Source organism: Lutra lutra, chromosome 4, assembly GCF_902655055.1.
Source record: "Lutra lutra chromosome 4, mLutLut1.2, whole genome shotgun sequence".
In the NCBI taxonomy this organism is placed as follows: Eukaryota; Metazoa; Chordata; class Mammalia; order Carnivora; family Mustelidae; genus Lutra; species Lutra lutra.
The window spans coordinates 73,250,175-73,275,405 of record NC_062281.1 but is presented as its reverse complement, the minus strand read 5'-3'; the positions used below and the strand labels follow the sequence as shown (position 1 = coordinate 73,275,405).

General features: G+C 38.7%; 1 protein-coding gene across 1 annotated transcript in view; it reads left to right on the top strand.

Annotated features, from left to right (window-relative positions):
• The window catches only part of RAB2A (RAB2A, member RAS oncogene family), a 97,738-nt gene that overhangs the window by 22,360 nt on the left and 50,147 nt on the right, over positions 1-25,231 (top strand). Inside the window, exons 2-3 of the mRNA XM_047725223.1 lie at positions 9,893-9,964; positions 19,505-19,572. Of these exons, the coding sequence (XP_047581179.1) occupies positions 9,893-9,964; positions 19,505-19,572 (140 nt within the window). The remainder of the gene's footprint in view (positions 1-9,892; positions 9,965-19,504; positions 19,573-25,231) is intronic.

Genomic DNA, 25,231 nt, shown 5'->3' with positions numbered 1-25,231 from the left:
CAGTGCGCTATGCATAGTGGTGTCCTTTGGAAGAGCGTAGTGTGGAAAGAGAAGGAGACGGTTACTTTGCAGTGGAGAAACCTATCAAACTACCTCAGGCAAGTGACCAAGGTTAATGTCAACAGTAATCAGTCATGTGGATGGTATGTACTCTTGTAATGATAGTGAGTACCTTTGTAGAGGTAGAGATAATCTCTGTGGTCTTCCTCACAAACATCAGTAACTCCAGTCAGTCATGGGGGAAAGGTGTGACAGATCCCAATTTGAGGGTATACTCTGCAATGCCTTCACCATACTCCTCAAAGCTGTTATGGTCTTCAAAACAGGGAGAATCTTGAAAAACTATCATAGCATAGAGGAGCTTAAGGAGACAATATCTCCAGATGTTGTATGAGTCTTCTATGGGATCCTGAGACAGAAAAAGGACAGTAGGTGAAAAACAAGGGAAAAAACTCAAAACTTGGGGAGAGGTAAAAGCAAAGAGTTTTCATAGAATGCAGGGTAAAGATTGGCTATGAAGATAAGGCTTCTTCACTCACTATTATGTGTCCATCATAGGTCCTCAGCAAATAGTGGCTGCATAAATAGTAGGGTTGGAGCTCTTCCTAAGCCTGGTTTTTAAAATGAATTGTGCTCCTCAGTTAAGCCTCACTTCATCTTCTGGCCTTGAGCTCAGCCATACCCAGGGCAAGTGAGGTCGTCATAGGTCATCAGTGTTTTTCCTCCCCAGCCTTTATGGCAGAGGATATTGTTTTTTCCCCTGAAACCCGGCATTTATATTGTTTATTTTATACACACAGCAAGAAAGTCTTCATATTTTAAAATCAGAAGAATACCTAACTCACTTTGTGAAGGTAGGTATGTATTACGGAAGCTTCCTAGTGGTTATGGCACTTGAGTTAAGTTGCAAAGATAAGTAGCTGTTAGCTAAGTGGAACAAAGTCACCGAGTATTGGGGAAAGAACATTTAAAGTATGCTAGACAAATGTGTGCAAACAGCCAGATGTGTAAGAAATACTGGCATTATCTGCTTTAGTCATTTTCATTTTTGGTATAATCCCAGGAGTGTTTAAAGTATTTAGGGTACTTTAATATTGTAAAACCAAAGATACAGAAATGGGAGGGGATGATTTGCTTCAAGGGAAGTATGGCTGTATCCCAACAACTTCCTATTTCCTTTCACTTTATCAATTCTTTTCTTTTTTAAAGCTTTGTTTATTTATTTATTTGAGAGAGAGAAAGCGCGCACGAGCATGAGCCATGAGCACAGGCGAGCATGTGTGTGCATGCTAGTGGAGGGAGGGGCAGAGGGGAAGGAGAGATGCAGACTCCCTGCTGAGCACGGATTTCCCCATGCCGGACTTGATCCAGCCACCCTAAGATCATGATGTGAGCTGAAATCAAGAGTCTGACACTCAGCCAACTGAGCCATCCAGGTGTCTCTCACTTTATTGATTCTTTAGCAACTCTTTCAGCCTTGTCAGCATAATTGTTTCCATACCTTCCATTTTCAGGGAAAAGATATCTTGCGTTTTGAAAGGTACATCTTCTTGGAAACTTTCTTTAATTTCTTTGTTTTTATTACTAATTTATTTATACTAGTGTCTGGACTATAGGAAGTACTCCATAAATTTTTTTTAATTTTTTTCTTTTTTTAAGATTTCACCTATTCATTTGACAGAGATCACAAGTAGGCAGAGAGGCAGGCAGAGAGAGAGGGGGAAGCAGGCTCCCCGCTGAGCAGAGAGCCTGATGTGGGGCTCAATCTCAGGACCCTGAGATCATCACCTGAGCCGAAGGCAGATGCTTAACCCACTGAGCCACCCAGGTGCCCCTCCATAAATATTTTTTTGAGTGACTGTCTCTTAACCTTTCCTCCTAGCCTTCACTGACAGATTTCTCAAATAAATGTTCTATATCCCCTGTTTTCTCTTCCCTTACTGCTCTTAATATTTCTGGTGTTTGAAGCACTTACAGATTATAGTAGGAATTATTACAGATGATGGCAACAAGCCTGGAAGACTAACAACAGAAAAGTCCCAGGAGGAGGAATGAACGATGACTCTTCATACGTCTATTGGTTTCCTAGGGCTGCTGTAACAGATTATCACAAACTTGTTTTAGGGCTTAAAACAACGGAAATCTCTTCTCTTGTAGCTCTGGAGGCCAGAAGTCCAGAATCTGGGTATCTGCAGGGCTGCTGTCCCTCTGAAGCCTCCAGGGAAAATCCTTCCTTGCCTCTTGTAGCTTTTGGTGGTGGCCTAACTCAGTCTCTGCCTCTGTCTTTGCACAGCCTGTCACCTGTATCTGTCTTTGTCTCCCCCTGCCTTTCTCTTATGAGTACATTTGTCATGGGATTTAGGCCCCAGACAAAATCCAGACTGAAATTATCTCAGAATATATATCTTAATTATATCTGCAGAGATCCTTTTCCTATATAAGATCCCTGATTCTAGGGGTTAGTACTTGGACATACCTTTTCAGGGGCCACTCTTCTGCCTACTACAATAAGGAACCAGATCAGTATCTAATTGAATTAGTTGAGAGGATTGCTGTCTTAGGGAGGACAATGTATGGAGAGCCAATAGGATAAGAACAACTCTGAAATCATTTTATTTGAAAGAATATCATAGATTTGTGAATATTTTCTTCAGTTAATTTTAGAAGATAATGTGTTTAAAATTTTGAACTCAAGATTGGATGGGTTCGGTGGGAGATTTGCTCCTTAGCTGTATTTATCTTGAAGAATCCTCAACATTTTTATTAAAACTTTTGAATTTGTAAGACTTGAAAATTTTACATTTGAGCCTTATGATAGAACTTTGAAGTAGGAATACTATATTTTCTTTTTCCCATTTTACACATGGAGAAATGGAGCATAGTTTCTATATCTAATTTGTCCAAGTTCACAGGTTATGAAATGATACAGATGGACTTGAACACTGGTGTTTCAACTGTAAAGCTTGTATTCTAATATACCATGCTGAGTTTATTAATTTCCTGTTTAAAAAGAGCAGACTTTATTGTTTTTTCTTTACATGTCTTTCAATTTGGAATGTTAGTGCAAAGAAGAGTAAGATTTTTCTATTTTGACTAAATAAGCTTCTGATATTTCAGCCAGCTCACCACATCTCTGAATGATCTGTGTTGGAGGTCTGTCATTTTTTTGGTATGACTTTAAAACATACAGTTCTTAAAAAAAAAAAAAAACCAACAACAAAAACAAAAAATAGTAGGCAGATCGGTAAAACAAGCTAGTTCTTTGAAAAGATCAGCAAAATTGATAAACCTTTGCCAGACTCCTCAGAAGAGAGGCCTCGAATAAACAAAAGCATAAAAATAAAATACACAGTTCTTCAGCAGGTTACTTTTAGTCATGAGATAGGCCATTCATTCATGGAACTTTTGTTACATTTTGTTTTTGAGAGCCAAGTGTGGTAGATGAAAACATGCAGCCATGATTTCAGAATGGTAGTTGGACAAAACTTATCTTCAGTGGTTAGGAATTGGCTCTGGTACTTTTCATACCTTTGCTTTTTTAAATTTTAAATCCATGTGTGTTAATGATTTTTAAAAATAGAGCCATTACCAGTTTTTAAAAATGACATTGAAATTGGTGGAAGTCAGTTTAGGCGTAAACAAATGAACCTCTGTAGAATACTTGGCACTAGGCCATTGTTTCTTATGGAGAGGGACACACTGCCTAAAAATCACTGGAGGTCTTATTAATTTAATTTTTGTGTCCAAGCAAAGAGTTCCTGAATTAGAAGCTCTGGGGTAGGCTGTAGGAATTCAGTTTAATGAATATTACTTGTAATTGTTTGGCACTCACATGGTACGTAGGTACTCACTTCTCACCACAGTACAGTCCTACTGAGTGGATGGCAATGTGGACCCAAAGTAAAAGAAAAAGTTAAGGTGACATCATCGTAGGAACTCTAACGGTGGTATTATTAAGTATATTAATTTGTATTGAAGAATTAATAGCCAAAGCAGTCTTGAGAAAGAAAAAAGCTGGAGGTTTCACCATGCTTCCCTATTTCAAATTATATTACAAAGCCATAGTAATCTAAACAGTATAGTATTGGCATAAAAACAGAGACAAGGATCAATAGAACAGAATAGAGAGCCCAGATAAACCATGTATACATGGTAAATTCACTTATAGCAAAGGAGCCAAGCATATTCAGTGGGGAAAGGGCAGTCTCTTTAATAAATGTCATTAGGAAAACTAGACAGCCACATACAAAAGCATGAAACTGGACCACTAACTTACATCATACATAAAAATTAACTCAGAATGTATTAAAGACCTCATTGTAAGACCCGAAACCATAAAACTTACAGAAGGAAACACGGGCAATAAGTTCCTGGACATTGGTCTTGGTGATGATTTTTGAATCTGACACCAAAAGCAAAGCAGTGAAAGCAAAAATAAATGAGTGGGACTGCATCAAACTCAAAAGCTTCTACATAGCAGGGGCACCTGGGTGGCTCAGTGGGTTAAGGCCTCTGCCTTCAGCTCAGGTCATGATCCCAGGATCCTGGGATCGGCCCCTACATTGGGCTCTCTGCTTGGCAGCAAGCCTGCTTCCCTCCCTCACTCTCTGCCTGCCTCTCTGCCTACTTGTGATCTCTGTCTGTCAAATAAATAATAAATAAAACCTTTAAAAAACAAAACAAAACAAAAAAAACCCACAAAAGCTTCTACATAGCAGAAAACCCATGGAGGTCAGTGGTTCATCCAAGCCCACCCAGGTAGTGCTTTTAACCACTACATAATGCTGACAATTCAGTCAGAACCTCTGGGTTTGAGACCTGATACAGATTTGGTGATTTTTTTTTGGTAAAGATCAAAAACTTCTAGTGGGTAGAAAGTGGGAGCTACTTTACACAGAATGGTCAGGGAAGGAAGGTGGTGGTGAGAAACCAGCCATGGGAGTCTGTCTGCATGGAAAGAGGGAAGAGAGGATGCTTGAAGGCCTTGCAGATTCCAGATATAGAATGAAAACCAGTGATAGAAGGATTGGGAGAGGCCACTTTTGCTTTTTTTCTGTTTAATTCTGCTATTACATAAAACAAATGTGTTTTTTAAAACAAACCTGTCTTTTTTGCTGGTTCCTCTCTTTCTGTGGCTCTAAGTACTATCTTATGCTGACAGTTCTAAGTTACATCTCCAACCCCAGTATCTTTCCTGAAGTCTAAACTCATATATTCTGTTGCCTACCCAGCCTTACCACTGGGATGTCTAATAAACATCTCAAAATAACTAAACTGGAATTGATAGTCCTTCCTACTCCACTTATAATTTTCCCCCGTCTTCATTGATCTTCATTGATCTTTCATTTGATCTGGCAAAAATATTGGAGCCATTCTTAATGCAGTTCTCTTTCTCTCAAAACCCACATCCACACTATCAACAAATTCTCTTGGCTGTGCTTCAGAATGTATATAGAGTTCAGTCACTTCAAACCCCCTCCATTGCTCCTGCCCTTGTCCAAGACACCATTTCTTGCCTCATTGAGAAAAAGCCTCCTTAACCAGTCCCTGCTTCTCTCATCTGCTTATACTTAACAGGTTGTTCTCAGTGTTGCAGCCACAATGATTGTTTTAGAATTTAGGTGAAATTATATGACTCTTCTGATCAAAACCCTGCAGTGAATTGCCCATTTTATCACAAGTAAATTTTAAAATTCCCATGGAGTCAGCGTGATCAGACCCTATGATGCCTGCCACCTCACCTCTTAGGGGCAGGGCCGTTCCTTGGTTTCTGAGCTGTATCCATATTTGGCTTCACGACAGTTTCTCCAACACATCCCATTTACAGCTTTTCCTCTAGCCATTTCCTTAGCCCAAAGTGCTCTTCTCTCAGTAAGCCACTTGTCTGTTCCCTCACCTCCTCAAGTCTTGACTTAAATCTCACCTTCCGAGTGAGAGACCACCTCATTTAAGCACCCCTCTCTTTCCTTCCCTCCAGTATTCCAGGGCTCATGTATTAGCTCAGCTTTTTCTCTGTGCCATAACACATAACGCTTTGCACTGCCACGTCCTCTTCATCCCTCCATCCATCCACATTCCCCACCTCCCCAGTATATACACATACATACAGACATGCTCACAGACATTTAAAAAAAAAAAAAAAAAAAAAAGGTTTTTTCATAGTCTCTTCTCACTCCAGAAGGACAGAGGCCTTTATCTTATTGTTTACTGATATTCCAGTTGTTTAGCCTTAGAACACAGTACGTGCTCAAATATTTCTAGAAAGTTTGAATTTTGGCATGCATTAGAAGTACATGTGGTTAAACTAAAAATGAATAAAATGTGCTTCCTGCCTTTAGGGAGCCTGAATTATATATAGACGTAGTAATAAGTGATAGTAATATTAATAGTAGTAACAAACATTTGTTGAATTCTCTACTGAATTTTATTATGTGCCAGATACTGTTTTAAGCACTTAATGTGTGAACTCATTTAATAATCCCCATAACATCTGAGGTAGGTATTATTAGCCTCCTTTTTACAGATTAGGAAGATGAGGCCCTGAGAAGATAACTAATTTGAGGTTCTGCTGATAGTGATTGGCAAGGCTGGGGTTGGAACTCAAGGAGTATGGTGTGGCTTTGGAGTCAGAAATTATAACCACTGTGTTATGCTGTTCTTAAGCATTAAATGAGCTGACATGTAAATCGCTTAGAACAATATCTGGCATGAGAGAAGCTTTATATATGTTTATCGGTTGGGAATCATAAATTTTAAATATTTCAAGGTTCTTGACTGTATAATACAGTTACAAAAACATGAAAATATTCATTGGCCACTTTAAGTATTCTTCATTTAATTATCTTTTCTAAGTGTCTCCCGTCAGGTGACTATCATTCTCTATGAAAATGAAGGATGAATCCATTCCGAGTCCCACAAAATATAGAGGGTTTTATCAACTATGTAAAAATGTTGGAGTACTGCTTGAATTCCATATAATGCCATTTATGAATGGGGATCTGATATTTACACTAATAAATAGCTGAAGAAGAGGAAAGATATGGAGCATGCTTTTAAAGAACTATCTGAATATTAAGAATTAAGAGAGGTTCTTGGGAAAATTGTGAAAAAAACCTTGGAGATTTTTGCAAAGTTTATACTTTAAAAAGGACAAGTATTAAATTAAAGATGTCTGCAAAGGATGCAAATTACCCAGAACCTCTAACTTGAAAGATACTTTGATTACCTGAAGGAAGAATATGGAGTCTTTAAAATGAAGAACCAAACAGCACGCCTTTTCTATACTCAACTAGCAGAATAAATGGTATTAATTTATCAGGCTAAATGGTATTAATATCACTAAAGCAATACATATTCTGTTGTGAGGTAAGGAAGTTTTTTAGGCTCTTATATCACTTACATGATTGCCAGTCTGTTAGATGATTCTTGAGGTTTCTCAGTAATAAAAATCTGTGATTTCTAATTAACCATAATCTTTTCTATATCCTATGGGGAAATTTTTTATGTTAAAAATAAAAATGAAGAAAAGACACAGAAATCTTAAATGCATGTTACTGAGTGAAAGAACTCAATCTGAAAAGGCTACATACTGTTGATTCCAGCTAAATGACGTTTTGGAAAAGGCAAAACTATGGAGACAGTAAAAAGATTAGCATTTGCCAGGGACTGAGGGTGAGAGAGGGACTAATAAGCAGAGCATTGGGAATTTTTAGATCAGTGGAACTATTCTATAAGATACCATAGTAGTAAATACATTATACATGTGTCAAAACCCATAGAATAGACAACACCAAGAGTGAGCCCTTATGTAAACTATGGACTTTGAGAGTGATAATTATGTGTAGGTTCATGAATTATAGCGAGTCTTATGGCTCTGGTGTAGATAGTGATGGTGGAAGAGGCTGTGTTCCCGTGGGGCAGGGCGTCTATGGGAACTTGTACTTTCTGCTCATGCTCAGTTTTGCTGTGAACCTGAAACTGCTCTTGAAAATAGAAAGGGGTGGGGGGGATGTACTGCCTGGGTGGCTCAGTCAGCTAAGTGTCTGCCTCTTGATTTCAGGTCAGGTCATGATCTCAGGGTTGGGGAGCCTGCTGAAGACTGTCTCTCCCTCTCCTTCGGCCCTCCCCTCTCCCCCTGCCCCAACTCTGGAAAAAACAACAACAAACCCTTGGGGCTGGCTGTCTGTAGAGCCTGTGGCTCTTGATCTTGGGGTCATGAGTTCAAACCCCACATTGAGGGGTAGACTGTATTTTAAAAACATTTTTTTAATCTTACAAAAATACCTAAAGGTTCATATCTCAGATGTTTGCTAATTTTTACTTTCACACTTAAAAAATAATAATTTTCCTTTCTAGCCTACATCTGAAAGGCTATTCAGAGGAGCTAGAAATCTGATAAAATGAGTTTGGCTTTACACCTTTTGTAATGTAAAAAAAGAAATCATGGATAAAAGAGAAGAAAACTAAGGTCAGATGTTTTGAAATTCCAGCTTATTTTTAGTTAAAACATTTAGAAAACTTTGAACAAATAAAGTATTTCCCAAAGCATAACCATATACACACATATTTCTTTGATTTGTTTACTGGGCATTTTGACAGTCTTTGTAACATTTGACACTAGGGCCATTCAGCGAAATCATTAATTGCCGTATCTCTGCCATAAGACAGCAAGATAGTCATCATCTTCTCTCATGGAGGTTATAATCTAGTAGAAGACCTTGAACAGCTTAGTTTAAGTGTCACTTCAGAAAGACCTTCTCCAGCCCTTCAGTCTAAATTATAATCTTGTCACTCGTCCTCATAGTACTCTCTTCTTTCAAATGGCAGTTATTATAATTATTTCAAATTACAGTTTATATGGATTGTCACTGGTAATGTTTAATTTTTCTACCTATACCCGACTATAAGGAAGGAAGCATTCCACGTGATTGTATAGCATTCAGTAAAGATTGATAGCATTCAGTAAAGCCTTTTGAATGCAAGAGTAGACGAAGTGCAGGATGCTCTTGAGTAAGCAGACTTGGTCTAGTGTGAAGATAAGGGCCTAAGAATGAGTAGGAAGATGATAATCGAGTTCAATAACCAGTTCTCACATGGTGAGTAGGGTGAGTACAGAAAATCTATCTTTAATTAGGACTGTGGAAGTTATTCATGACCTTAATGAAGTGAAATTTGGTGGTAGAGTGAAGGGATGCAGTTCAGATTAGAGTTGATCCTGGGGACGCCTGGGTGGCTCAGTGGGTTAAGCATCTGCCTTTGGCTCTGGTCATGATTCCGGGGTCCTGGGATCAGGCTCCCTGCTCAGTGGGAAGTGTGCTTCTCCCTCTGCCCCTCCCCTTTCCCCTCTGTCTGCTCAAGCTCTCTCTCTCAAATAAATAAATAAACCTTAAGAAAAAAAAAAAAAAAAAGATTAGAGTTGATCCTGAAATGAATTAGCCAGAAGATAGAGCAAAGTAGATCACACACATTTAACTGCCAGTTTGTAGGAAAAGTAAGATGAATTACAAAAAGAGATAACTTTGTTTTTAATATTTTCACTACTACACAAAAACAAAGTGCATGAACTTAACCTTAATTGCTAGAGTACTATGGTAGTAGGGGCTACTAAGGGGACCTGCTTGGTTGTCTCCTAAGAGTACCTGCTAGTTTTGTCTTTCAGATTAAAATGTCAAATGACTAACAAAGGATGAAAAGCTGTTTTGGATTGGTTAACACCTTCCACTTAAATTATCAATCCCATAATTTCCCATGAAATCAGAGCTCTGAGAATTTGTGGTAGATTGTTTATAGAGCACCAAAAACCCCAGCTGCATCTTTTCTGTGTGCTTTTGTAATGTGTTTCTTAATTTGGGGGAGTTTTGTCTCATAATTTTTTTTTTTTTTTAACTTTCAGGTGTTGGTAAATCATGCTTATTGCTACAGTTTACAGACAAGAGGTTTCAGCCAGTGCATGACCTGACTATCGGTAAGTTTTATGCAAGAGATGAGAAACATTCAGAAGTTTTGGGCAGTAGAAATAGAATGTGCTAAAGGGAGTCCATTCTATTAATGATGAATCAAAAAGAATCTGTGAAACTAGATCTGTTGCTGCACAGTTTCATCCCATCACTTTTTGAAAATGTATAAGTATGGGGCGCCTGGGTGGCTCAGTGGGTTAAGCCGCTGCCTTCGGCTCAGGTCATGATCTCGGGGTCCTGGGATCAAGCCCCGCATCGGGCTCTCTGCTCAACGGGGAGCCTGCTTCCCTCTCTCTCTCTCTCCCTCTGCCTGCCTCTCTGCCTGCTTGTGATCTCTCTCTGTCAAATAAATAAATAAAATCTTTAAAAAAAAAAAAAAAGAAAGAAAATGTATAAGTATGGTAAAAATATTATCCAACTTTGTAAAAGTTGTCAGAAGACAACAGGAAGACATAAATATTTAAGATTGTGATTGTATTTAATAATGAAACAAATGATTGCAAGACAGTATAGAATACGGGTATGATCAGAGACTGGACCAGCTTGCCAGAGTTCAAATCAAGGCTGTGCCACTGACTAGCTGGATGAAGCCACATTACCACTCCATGCGTCAGTTTCTTTTATCTGTAAAATGAGAATAATAGCGGTACCAATCTCACAAAGTTATTGTGAGCAATCAACGAGTTAATAAATGTGAAGCATTAGAACAGTGCATGGTAACATGGTGAATGCTGTAGGTTTACCTATAATTATTAATTGAGAAAAACTGCCAGCAGTCATTTTTAGTGTCCTAAGTTGCAAAGAATAAATGAGACAGTCACCAGTAACTGTTAGACTGAAATCTACTTTAATTTTATAACTGATAGTTGGGTGTATCTTCTCAGCTGGTGACTGCTTATTTTCTACAGCTCTCTTTAAATTATCCTTAAAAGCAAGTTCTTGTGTCCTGTGTATTTTTATTTTTATTTTTATTTTTTTAAAGATTTTATTTATTTATTTGACAGAGAGATCACAAGCAGGCAGAGAGGCAGGCAGAGAGACAGGAGGAAGCAGGCTCCCCGCTGAGCAGAGAGCCCGTTGCGGGACTCGATCCCAGGACTCCGAGACCATGACCTGAGCCGAAGGCAGCGGCTTAACCCGCTGAGCCACCCAGGCGCCCCCCTGTGTATTTTTAGAATACCAAATCAAACACAGAGTTTGTTAATCAAATTATTTAGATGACTTAATAGTTTTCAGCCAAGCCACATGTACTTTGTGGATGTATGGAAATCTTTTTCCAAGTGGCTGCTATCCATGAGAATATTCAGATTCCATTTTAATTTTGATAGTTGTAAGGATATACAATAACGAAGGGTAAAACAGGTACTATTGTTTCATGCTGGCCCTTATTTCATTTCATAGTTTACCCTCAGTGAGCCCAGTTTTGTGTAGGATCTGCTCTTTGCCCAGATGGTCTAAACCTGGGTAGCTCTCTCTTAAGCCTGACTCAGTCCTGACGCAACTAGCCACACAGTTGCTTTTAGTATAGGGGACTAACCAAAAGTATGTCCCCTTCCGTGAAGCTTTCATATACATTTCTGAGGGTTGTGGTACACCTGATGGAGAGGATGGCCATAAGCCTTCTGTCAGAAATCGGCAAGGCCTGTGCCTGTGGAGAGAGAGAAGGAGATGGACCAAAGGGAGTTGTTTGCAACTCTAACTCCCGCAGGTGTACCAGCTGGCTCCCCTCTGGGTTTACTGGTGTGTGGTTGTGGGAGGTCGGAGGCTAAAAGCAAAGGGAAGCCAAGCATCTTCTTTCCTCTGTCTGCCTGGGTTAACTGTGTGTCCTCCAAGACTCTAGCCCCAGCCTCTGGTGGTGACAGGCCCACTGATGATGTGGCTCATAAGGTGTGCCAACCCCAGTTTCTCTGTTCCCCCAGCCTTGGGATGGTAGCACTTCCCTGCAGGTGCTAATCTCTCGGCTTCTTCACCATCCCTTCTTTGAGCTTCTTAGCTCTTTCTTTCTTATAACTAACTCCCTACATGAAATTCCCTTGATTTTAAAACTTTAATATGGTTTGTGTTTTTCTGGTTGGACCTTGGCTGCTACACCTTATGACACCATCACAGCAATTTATTTTTCAGGTTATTAACGTGTATTTATTTTAAACGAACATTGGAAAGTTTGCCAAAATAGGTGTAAGACATTATCTCGATTCCGCTGCATACTTGAACTTTGCCTGAGGAGTAGAAGAGGGTGAAAAAGCTAAGGTCAGGTCATGACTAAGAAGTATTAGACAGTCAAACAGAGGAAGTAAAAGACCAGGATGAGTCGATGAAATACTCCTCACCCTTTGACTACTGTCTCAGTGAGAATTGTTAATGTAGGAATCAAAGAAGCAGTGAAGCAGTTTACAGAGAGCTTCCTGGATCCAGTTACACTGAAGCTCAGGACTAGAGCCTTGCTACTCAGGTGTGTTCACACACTATTACACTGACCAGCAGCATCAGTATTCTCCGTGAGCTTATTCAAGAGTTTACTGAGTCAGATTCTGCATTTGAACAGGATCTCCAAGTGATTCATCTGAAAATTTGGAGAAGCATTGGAGCAGTGGCTTTTAGATACTGATTACCCATCTAGGAATTTGTTTTGTATTGTTGACTTATGTATGCATATATGTGAGCTCACCCTCCCGCACACATCCTGGCCTCTCAGTTGCTTTACTTCCTCTCCTCCTGGGATCTTACCTCCCCCTCTTTCTCAGCTACTCACTCCCATAGTCACACCCAGGACCTGGTTGTTATCAATGCCTGGAAGCCCTCCAGAATCTCAGTTTCATGCATCTGGCCTTTTGACTGTTCTCCTTTCCTTCTAACTTACACCCTCTAGTTGCTCTCCCTAATGATTTATTTGCCCCATCGGTCCTATAATCCATTGATCCTGCTATCTTTCTATCTACTCTGACCCCTCTGGTAGTCCTGCTTCCTTCCTTACCCAGCTTTAATTCTAGCCATTGTAATTATGTCATTATAATCACTCCCACATGTACCCTCAATCTCCCACCCACTCCTTTGCTCCATCACACGCTTATGGCTAACCCATAGGTTAAATCTGGCTACTTATTCTGTCCTGCTTGGAGAAAAACACAGAGCCGTGCTAACTAATCTTATAGTAATTTCTTGGACACTAACTTCTAACTGCTTGACAGTTACACCTTATTTCCAGTCCACTCATTTTCCACTGTGCTGTACAACTGTGTTATACCGTCTTGCTCTTTAAGCATGCACCACCTTCCCTATCTTCACTCTCAGATAATAACCTTCGTCTATTTCAGAAAATAGAGGCAAGCAGAAGAGCCATTTTTACAGGTCTCCATCACCACATAGACTCACCAACCCTCACCACCACCTACCATGAACTCATAAACTCCTCCTTTTCCTTGCTACCTGGATGAACCAGGAGTCGCTAGCCAAGGCCTGTGCAAGAACATGGCTTCAGCAGCTTTTTGTTCTCCCAGGTGTCATTAATTTATCCCTTTTTGATTGTCATTTTTCATGACTGTTATCTTTTTCAGCTTTCAATCCTTTTGTTTGCTTTTAGCAAAAGTCCTCAGAAAGAATTGTTTGTATTTTCTGTCTCTGGTTTTTCTCCTCCCCTCATTCTTTTTTGAATTTACTCCAGCTAATCTCTCTCCTCCCCATGTGCACATCTCCAGCTGCTTCTTCAACATCTCCTTTCTTTTAGATGCCTGATAGGCATCTCAAACTTAATGTGATCCCAATTGCTCCTGATTTTTTTCCTCCTAGATCTTCACAAGTGTACCTGTATGCACACACAGACACCCTCATACCCATCCTCTTGCCTAGATTTTTCTCCTTAACTTTTTATACAAGTGATTTTAAATGAATATTGTCTGCCATTACTATAAAAGTAAAGTTCATGATAGCAGATATGTTTTGTTCATTGCTGTATCTCCAGGGCCTGGTACATATAAAGACTATAAATGTTTTCTAAATTTAGAATATACTATCTGGGGAGAAAGCTTCAGAAAGTAACATTTAACATTACAGTGCTTGATACATGCATTTGTCTAATGCTGTTTAATTACATTGTGTAGAAATAATGCTAATTACAACCCACTAATTCCCATTGTATTTATTTGGCTACCTAGTAATGGACAACTTGACAAACACTGATCTGGGGGCCAGACCATTTATATGTTGATGCCACCTTCCTGCCTATCTCCCCCAAGTCTTTAAACTAGTCATCCTATAAGAAATGACTGTGAGGGGGCGCCTGGGTGGCTCAGTGGTTAAGCCGCTGCCTTCGGCTCGGGTCATGATCTCAGGGTCCTGGGATCGAGCCCCGCATCGGGCTCTCTGCTCTGCGGGAAGCCTGCTTCCTCCCCTCTCTCTGCCTGCCTCTCTGCCTGCTTGTGATCTCTCTCTCTCTGTCAAAAAAAAAAAAAAAAATCTTAAGAAATGACTGTGAGGAGTCATTGGGGGAAGAGGTGGTAGAATCAAAGCATTATTTCTTGTACCTGACTTCCCACAAATCAGTTGAAAACACACCTCTTTTATTTGGGATTCAGTTTTCAGAGATCATTTGAGTTACCTAAAATAACATTGCCAAGAACTAGGAAGGTAGCTTAGAGGACCTGTGAACATCTAATTTAGATCTCACAAAGTCTGTGTTATCTGAATAATAAAATGTAAATGTATTTTCTTGACAGGGTGTGGTTATTATGAAAACATTGTTAAAAATCCAGAGAAAGTTAAATTCCCCTTATGACTTGTCTTTGGCCTTCATCATCCACTGTTGTGTATGTCACCTTCTAGAGTTTTAAAATGTATCCATAAACACATGGAGCTGTTCTGATTTGCACTCCCTCTGTGGGAGTACTGAACAGAGTACCTGGTTCTGCTCATCCTTGCCCTTCACTGCTGCTTCTGAGTTTTTACTCTTTGTGAAATAGAGAAAAGTGGGTTTTTTTTACTTTACAGTTCCTGAATTTTTTGTGAGGCTGAGCATTTTTCTGTATGTTTTAGAACTGCTTCTATATCTTTTCTCTTTGAATTAACCTGTTTTTATCTTTGCCTCTTCTAATATTAGTTTGTTTTTTGTTTTATCAGTCAGATCCTTTGATGTTTTTCTTATGACTTTCAGGCCTCACTAAGGAAGACTCCCCAATACAAAACTTACATAATATTCTCTTAATTATTCTCCAAATACTATAAATTTGTACCCTATCTGGTATATGACCATGTATATGATTTTCTTTAATCTGTGTGTGGCATGTGTCCCCACACCATTAATTGAATAAGCCGTCTTTCTTTCCTGTTTGAACAGGAACCTTTACCATGTGCTAAGTCTCCATATGTAAGCAAGCCTGTTCAGGGCCTCTCAGATCTATTCTGTTTATGTTTGGGGGGTTTTTGTTTGGGGGTTTTTTCCTCCTCTATTTCATGAGAAAATATCACATGGGTATTTATAGTAATTGTAGCCTACTTAATATGTGATTGGCATTTTTTCCTATTCTAAGTTTTCTTTTTTTTTTTTTTTTTAAGATTTTATTTATTTATTTGACAGAGAGAGATCACAAGTAGACGGAGAGGAAGGCAGAGAGAGAGAGAGAGAGAGGGAAGCAGGCTTCCGGCTGAGCAGAGAGCCCAATGTGGGACTCGATCCCAGGACCCTGAGATCATGACCTGAGCCGAAGGCAGCGGCTTAACCCACTGAGCCACCCAGGCGCCCCTCTATTCTAAGTTTTCTTAATCATTCTTGTGAATTCATTCTTCCAAATGAAATGTAGTCTCAGTTTGCCAAATGCAAAATTTTTAGTGAAGCTTTTAAAGTTTGAGAAGAATTTTATTAAATTTATTGGTTAACTTGGAGACAATTTATGTTTTTAGTATATTAAAATCACCTATTTATATACACATGTGTTTGCATTTTTTCCAACCTTTTAAGTGCCCTTCAGTAAAGTTTAACGAATTTCTTCATATAGACCTTGTGCTTTCTTTAAGTTTATTTTGGCATATTATAGATTTTGTTACTGTTGTGGATAAGGTTTTTTTTTTTTTCACCATTATTTTTGTTTACTTAGTTTGCATGCTCTGGATAGACTGGTCTTATTTGTAAGTCATAATTTTTTCTTTGGCTACAATTTGTACCTTTTAGTTTTGTTTTTGTAATTTGTGACCTAAATCTCTAGAATAATTTACAAGTTGAGGACGTTATAATCATTTTCTCTTTGATTTGAATTCCTCTAGTGGTTTACCTTTGAGTATGGCATATGCTGTTCACTTTTCGTAGAAAATTAGGGAAATCACTCTTTAATATCTACTTTTCCCCTTGTTTCTAGAATTAGGGGAATAGAGCCTTCTTCCCACAAGTCTCTGTTTTGAACATCCGTAACATCTACCTCCCAGAACATGTCCCTGTGTTCTGCTGGTCTACCTCTGCTCTCTGCTTTGGCACCCCGTGATCACCTGGCCCTATTAGGTGGCCCTTTCTCGACAGGCTATCATCAGTAGTTTATATGTGAATGGTGGTTTAGAAATTTTGGTGTATAGTATAGAATAATAATAATAATAGCTCATACATACTGAACACTTACAATATGTCAAACACTGTTGTATTTTGTGTATAACCCTTTTAATCTTGAAAAAAATCTTAGATGGGTATCATTAATACCATTTTACAGGTAAGAAAACTATGACACAGAAGCAATTTAACAATTTGCCAAAGGTTGCACAGTTAGTAGGTATCGATCACTGAATGCTCAATAAATTGTTACTCTGCAAAGTTTCAAGTTCTTACTATGTAAGGATGATAATGATCTAGAGAGAGTTAAAAAGTATATGTATTTACATTCAGAGTATTTTGTTCTGGAAGGTTTCAAGTGAATAACCTATCTGAAAAAATCAGAATCTCTCCCTAACAATATCAGGTAAATGAGGCTTTCTTGCATTTGGCTCCACAGACAATTTCTCTGGCAGCCAAATTGGCTGTTAATTGAAAATGTATCTGGGAAGAGAGCCTCAAGGGCATAGGGGATGATGGTTTATCCCTTGGAAAAAAGATAGGGAAAATGGGATTTTCAACCATATGTACATACTTAAGGAAAAAGATTTAAAAATTTTAATAATGCAGAAGAGAAATAGGTTTTCATTTTTTTGTGTTACCGAGTCTTACAGGACTTTCAGGTTTCAGTACTTTCTTTTGCTGCATCGACTGGAAAGGTAAAACCCATGTTGAGCCCAGTTACAAGTAGGTAAATGAGAAAGAATTATGGTTCTGAAGCTGAAATCAGATTCTGTTTCTGTTTCATTTCAAACAACCTTTATTACTTTGAATAAAGAGATAAATGTACCGAAAATGCATTTGTGGCTAGTAAGTTAAACAAAAGGGGATCTATATTAGAATACCTGGGGTTTTATATAGAACCTGCAGAAGAGGGAAGCCTTGGACTTGGGCAGGAATGAAGCATCGGAGGGGCCAGGAAGCAGGGGCCGTAGCTGCTGTCTTGCAGCAGCAGAGCTGTCGGGAGCCTTTGATCTGCTGGGACAGAATGCATGCTGGTCACTTGTCATATCTGCGTCCCTCTGCTCAAGATGTCAGTTCCCGAGAAGGAGCATCTGCTTGCCCTTGCTTGCCTTGCCTGTCCAACCTTGGTATCCATCCAAGGGTCTATTTCTAGTTTTTTGGGTTTTGTGGTTGTTGTTGTTGATTGTCAAATTTGACATTATATATTGGGTTGAAGAAATCTTTAATCCCAGTGAACAGTGCAGCATTTTTAGATTATGGTTAAAAGCTCATCTCTGACAATGACAGGGAAAACAGGATTTCTATTTCTAGTTTATGGCTAGAAACAATAGAGTCATGAAAAGGCTCCCAGTTAGTTAAATATCTAGCTGTGTAGAATTTTGTACATTAGTACATTCCTTTTAAATATTAACACCTCAAAGAACATTTGTGTGGTATTTAGCTACTGGTTTCCTCCCCTCGGGTCCTTTCATTTTCATGTCATTAATGGTAAGCTGGTGGATGGTTGTTTTGGGTGTCTCCCACCCTGTGGCACAGAATACATGTGAATATATGTATATATATATTTATACGCATTTGTAATGAATCTATAGATTGGTAGATAAAAAATGATTTTATATGGCATAATTTTGGAATTTTGCATTTTTCATTCTAGTACATCATGACTCCTGGGGCCTCTCTACCTCTTCTTTATTTCTGAGTCTGAGAAACAGACCATTAGTTTTTTAGTATTGACTCTGTCCCTCAGATGGAATCAGTATTAAAATGCAGACTGAAACCTTCAAGTTACATATCCTGAAAGAACAAATTACCTGTCTGTCCCATCCTCCTGATCGTGGTTGGGGGAATTACAGGAAATGCTGAAATGGAATTCTGACACTGGGCAGTGTGCCCTTCTCTGGGCAACTAGAAGCTGTTTTTCTGCCAGGATGACATCTGGTTTCTGAGGACCATGTGTGTCTTCCCTTCACCCTGACTCTGATCTAAATACTGATAGAGCACACTCCAAGCAGTAATGACTTGGTGTAATATAAGTGATAGACTTCTTTCAGCATCTCCTTCACAGCTGTGTGCTGTTTCGAAATTATCCCCCTTTTTTCCTCCTCCTCCTGTTTTGATGATTGCCTGAGTGCTTTCAAAAAGGATGACAAAGGAAGGAAAAGAGCCAAAGTAGTTAACTTACAAGTGTAAAGTCTGTACTCCCTTTGACCTGCGATTCTTTTTCCTGTAATTTGTCTAAAATCATAATCATTGGCTGAAAAATGTATGCAGAAAATTCATTTCGGTTTTAACTACTTAGTGAAAATTTGGGAATGACCTGAACTTGTAGCAGTAGAATACCAACTCAGTAAAGTTGGCTTATTATGCAGCTATCAAAAATAATGACATAGTTTTATAGATTTATTGATTTGTAATGAGATTTGTGATATGGAATAATATTTATGTTATTGACTGGAAAGCATTTCTGTGCTCCCTTTTATATAAATTGTTCACTTCTGTGTATATACACAGAATATGCTACCTATGGAGCAATGTCCGGAAGTACGTTTAAACAGTGGTTCTCTCTAGCGGGTAGATTTAGAGTTTTCTTTTCTAGTTGATAACCTACACTAGGAACCAAAACTGTGATGCTGAAATGCATTTATTCCTTTCAGTAATTTTTATACCACATTAATAGTTCTTAAGAAATTTTAGTATTTGTTAACTAATAATGATGGTTCTTGAATCTCATTTCTAGTTTTTATATTATTGATCCTCTGAAACAGGAAGACCACAGTTTGTTTTCTAAGTATACTAGACTTGAATTTCTTAGTATTTTAATTGTGTCTTTAGCTTACGCCTTTTAGCACGTCTGCCTTAGATTATATGTTTTCTGAGGGTAGGAGTGGTATTTGATAAAGTTCATCTGTGTATCACCTGGCTTAGTATGTCCTAGAAATAGACATCCTTTTTAAAAAATCCTTAAATGTGAAATATAGTCCCTCTCATTTGTGTAACAAATCATTTTTTGTCTGTTCAGGTGTAGAGTTTGGTGCTCGAATGATAACCATTGACGGGAAACAGATAAAACTTCAGATATGGGATACGGTAAGTATTATAGTAAATACCTTGTATGCCCTAAATAAAGTTGTTTTTTGAAAGTACAGTATATGTTTTGTTTTGTTTTATGTCCTTTTTATGCCTGTTATGGTTCGTTGGTACCAACACCTCTGCAACCATGAGATGAAATGTGGTAAAAGATTAGGTTTTCTTATGCAGTGTTTTCAACAGGTGTACTGCAGATGTTGGGTGTTAGTGAACATATCTGAACATATCTGAACAAATGCTTGGGCTATGGGGTCTAAACGGAAATGCTCTGGAAACTGTGCTTTTAAGAAAATAAAGCGCCATCGCATGGAGCACCTGGGTGGCTCAGTGGGTTAAGCCTCTGCTTTCGGCTCAGGTCATGATCTCAGGGTCCTGGGATGGAAACCTGCATTGGGCTCTCTGCTCAGCAAGGAGCCTGCTTCCCCCTCTCTCTCTGCCTGCCTCTCTGCCTATTTGTGATCTCTCTCTGTCAAATAAATAGATAAAAATCTTAAAAAAAAAAAATAAAGTGCCATAGCAAAGGACATGTATGAGATAAAATGTAAATGTAAACACCATAGAGTCACTTGATCTGACAGTTTGTTAATTTTAAAAGTTTGATATAAAAGTTTGAGGGACTCCTGGGTGGCTCAGTTGGTTAAGCGTCTGCCTTCGGCTCAGGTCATGATTCCAGGGTCCTCGGATTGAGCCCCATATCAGGCTCTCTGCTTGCCCGGGATCCTGCTTCTCCCTCTCTCTCTGCCACACTCTCTTGCTCTCATTCTTTGTCAAATAAATTTTTTTAAAGAAAAAATAAAAAGTTTGATTTAGTCCCAACCACTTAAAGCTACCATGCTTCTCTTACTTAATATTTGTTGAGTGCCTGTTCTGTGTCATGCCATATAGCTTTTAGTAACAGTTTGTCATCTGACCACAGAACAGGATTTGAATGACTATTTTCTTTATCCTCCCAACTTAAATGCATAAAAGAGAAGTTACCTTACTATATACAATGGTTGCCGTAAGGTAGTGGTTCTCAAACTTTTTGGTCTCAGAATCCCTTTATCCTTTTAAAAATTAATGAGAACCCAAAGAGCCTTTGCTTATGTGCCTTATAGCTATCAGTATTTACCATGTTAGAACAAAACTGAGAAACTTATTTTAGAGAGGGGGAGGGGGGCAGGGGAAGAGGGAGAGTGAATCTCAAGTAGGCTCCTTTGCCCAGTGCAGATGTTTAAAGATGAGTGTAATAGGGGAGCCTGGGTGGCTCATTAGTGAAGCATCTGCCTTTGGCTCAGATCATGCGTGACCCCAGAGTCCTGGGATCCGGTCCCTTGTCGAGCTCCCTGCTCAGCAGAGAGTCTGCCTCCCCCTCCCCCCTTCTCGTGTGCACACATGTTCACCCGCTCTCTCTCTCTCAAATAAAATCTTAAAAAAAATAAGCATAATAAACTCATTATATGTTGGGATAAGCAAAGCAGTTTTTATGGGAATTGACTATGTTTTTCCAAAACAAAAAATTGACTGTGTTTCCAAAACAAAACTTTATTTTTCTAGTGAGAAGAATGTCGTTTTGTTACATTTTGAAAAAATCTCTTCATTGTCTGCTTGATAGAAAACAGCTTGGATTCTCATATCTGCTTCTGCATTGATTCTTTTTTTTTTTTTTTTTTTTAAGATTTTATTTATTTATTTGACAGAGAGAGAGACAGCAAGAGAGGGAACACAAGCTAGGGGAGTGGGAGAGGGAGAAGCAGGCTCCCTGCTTAGCAAGCAGGCCGATGTGAGCTGATCCCAGGACCCTGGGATCATGACCTGAGCCGAAGGCAGATGCTTAACGACTGAGCTACCTAGGTGTCCTGCAGAAATTCTACATTGAGTCTTACGTGTGTTGTTTAGTTGGAGTGTATGAAGAAAATACAATTCCACATAACTAGGTAGTTGGGAAACAGAGGACCTCATCTACCCTTAAGGAGACAGGGACCCCTGGGGGTCCTGGGAAATCACACTTTGAGAACTACTGCCATAGGTCCATAAGACTTAATTCTTCACAGATCCCCAGTTGAGAAAGATCAAACAAGGTCACCTGTTACGACAAAGAGCATGTTCTCTAAACTAGTAAATGAAATATAAAATATGGGGAATTTTATTGTAATATACCCATGTTTTGTTTTGTTTTTTTCCTCTTGTCACTCAGTCTTGGTTTCTTACCTGTCACCTATAATAGTTACTTAGGGAAGAAGCCTTGGAGAATACAGTCTCACAGACTGGATTCTCGGGAAAACCAAGCAAGTTGCTTCAGGCTGTCATGAGACTTAGGTTTCCTGATAAGTATCCCATAATTGTCCCCAAAATGGAAAACCCTGAATCTCTATTTTGCGCTGTTCCAGAGTTATACAGTGTTCTTAGGTTCTTGTGGTTTCTTAGCTCTGTTTTTGAAGTGGAGACTTAAGCTTTTACTGTTTCTTAGGCCCCTCCCACGCCCACCCCAAGCGTGTAGTGTGTCTCATTACCTTTTTTGATTTATATTCTCTTAGGCAATATGATTTCAGAACTGCATGGAAAAGAGAAAAATGAAATATGCAAAGTCCCTTCCTTCCTAGAGATTTAAAAATTAAAGCTCTCCAGCCAAAAAAAAAGTATTTTCTACTTTTGTATTAAGAGAACTGATTGTTATGCATAACATAAAGTATTTTCTACTTTTGTATTAAGAGAACTGATTGTTATGCATAAGCTAGGTTGCTTTCTTAGCTAGGGAACTCATGCAGCACAGTGTGCTGTGAACCAGCCTACTTGCTATTCTCTAATAAACACGTTTTTCATACCTTATACTGTGCATGAATACTTGCTTTGCTTGAAGTACTTTACCCCCTTTTTGCATTGAAGACCAACTCAGATGTCACCTGACACCCATGGGATAGCGGATTGCCCCCATAGTATTTTATGCATATTTGTGTTAAGAGCTCTTATCCTGTTGTTACGGAAAGTAGTTGTTTACCCTTCTCCGAATAATCATGAGGGAAAGTACCATATGTATCCTACTCAGCTTTGTGCTTTAGATTAATAGATGATTGACTGATACAATGTTTGGTGAATTTTCTTGAATGAATGAGTAAAGCGTCTCATTCTAAGCAGCTTGTAGGATCATTGGATTTGTTCAGGAGATAGCATTACAAAAGTACATAGTTCCAAAGGGAAGGTTGATACTGTAATGAAAATTATGTGAAATTAGAGGCACAAACCATTTCATTGTAGTTTATTCTAGTGTATTTAGTCGTTCTTCTGTCCTTAAGGTATTTTCTTTAAATAATCCCCCGCCCTCCAATTTTTTTTTTTTATTTCTTTTCAGAGTAACAGTATTCATTGTTTTTGCACCACACCCAGTGCTCCATGCAATACATGCCCTCCCTAATACCCACCCACCTGGTTTCCCCCCTGCCCTCCAATTTTTGAAACTTGAAGGAGACATTCATTACCCAGTTGTTTAGTTTGTGGGTTAACTAGTCCTGCCTTTTTTTTCCCCTTACCTTATGAGTTGATTATTTTGTACTGCCGTGATCTTTCAGAAGAGATCTGTAGTAATTACTTATTTTGGACTTGTATGAAAGAGAAATAGAAACAAACAAACAAAACCCTTGTTCATAATTCCTCTGTAGAGGCAGAGGAACAGCTTCTCTGTATCTAAAACAGAGAGACTGGTACCTTTGAAGACATCATGACTCCCAAAAAAGAATTCCGTGGCTTCCACATGAAGGGTGCTAGGAACACAATAGCCTCTTTCAGATGAAAGAATGGAAAAGGAAAGAATGTTTAGACAACTCTGTTAACTTACTACTTTTGAAGTTGCTTCTTGAGTGTCTGCCTTAGAGGTTTGCCTCTTATGGTCGTTGGTTTTCTTCTTTCTTTCACCTAACTTCCAAAAGTCTTTAATAGATGTTATCACACACATAAAGGTTCATTCCACACTTAGTTTTATATCCGAATGGAACATTGTTTCCCGTATCATCAAATGTCTACTTTTGGATAGGAAACTACATTTTTAGTAGCACGGATCATGTCTGTTCCTGGCCCAGGACATTTACAAAACCATCCTAGTATCCTTTAGGCAAAAATTTGCCAAACATTACTATTTGTTTTATCAGCCTTAAGAAATGATTTTTTCCCCCAGTGACTAAGTCCCAGTATCTTAGGATATTTGTCATCCATTGTATATCCATTTCTGTTCACAAAAAATAAAAATAAGGAATTTTCCTTGCAAAATTTCCATATCCACCATCTAGCATCTTTGCTTTGAAAATAGTTGCCAGAGATCTCCCCCAGAGGCTTTGTTGCAAGCAGAGGTAACTGTATCCTTTGGCCCTCTATAACTTTCTTTCTTTTGTCAGAAGTCAGATGAGTGATATTCTTAGTCTCTGTGTGAGTCAAAGAAGAAAACAAATTGTACCCAGTTCTTACTCCTTGGCTAATGGAAGGAGGGTGTAAGAAGTCCATTCTCACTCTTAGACTCTCATCCAGCCTTTACCCACCATTTTTTAAATTCTTACTCCTCTTTTTGTTTTATTTGTTTGTTTTTGTCAAATTTTCAGTTACCTTCCCAGTATATCCAAATAAATTTTACTCTCTCCCCCTATATTTATAGTATGGATGTTCTAAGTCCCATGTTTCTGCCCAACTTCCCTCAAAATATTTTAGATTTACTAGTATTTTCCCCCTCAATTATGACATTGGAGCTGCATTAAAAAAAACACTCATTTGCTTCCTACATGCTGAAAGTACCTTTTCAGCCAATCACCAGCATTTTTTGGTCCTTTATAAAGTGTGTCCATTTATACCCAACTTCTTACCCCAAAGAATGGGTGTTTTTATATATCAGTGGGGTGGTAAGGATGGATGGCCAGAATTCAGTGGGACCAGGGAAAGGGCCTAGAACCAACCATCAGGCCACAGTTCTACCTCTGCCACTCCTCTCCGTTCCCATCCCCACAAGCCAAGGAGTGGAGAAGCTTTGTCTCCTATGACAACTGTTCATCATCCCTCTCTTAAACAACTACAGGGACAGGAAACTCTCAAACATTCCATTCTACACTAATAATTACTTCCCACCTGTGTACAAGACGGAAAGTAAATATAAGCCATCTCTTACATGGCAGTGTTAAAAGAATCTGAAATCCTCTTTTTCATGGTAAATATGCTTAATTTTTTAAAAAATTTTATATCACTGTTCTTTCTAGATATTTACAATCCTGTTTCTCTTCTCAGAAGGATTTACTTTTGTTTCTGTAGGAGACTCCCTTAGAAAGCCTAGACTTCAGTAGTACAGGTTGACTTTTTCTCTGTGCTTGCTGTGGTGGACACAGGCAGCCTAAAAATCAATCTGATTTTTAGTAATGTTCTTGTCCTCCAAACCAAAGTCTTGTTCATATGTGTAGATTTCAGTATATTTTTTCTGAATCTTTATATTGTGAGAACCGGGAAGAACAATCACAGGGATTTTTTTCAAGTTGAATCTTGAGTAAAGTACCTGAGATTTCATTCTTGGGCGCTGGACAACTTATTTGGCTACGTAGAAATCCTTTTCTCCTTTTGGTTCTTGGCTGGGTTCCTTATAGCTGGAATTGTTAGATAAATCATTAGCAGTGAAAGTAGAGGTATTACCATAATACTGATTTTCACAGATCTT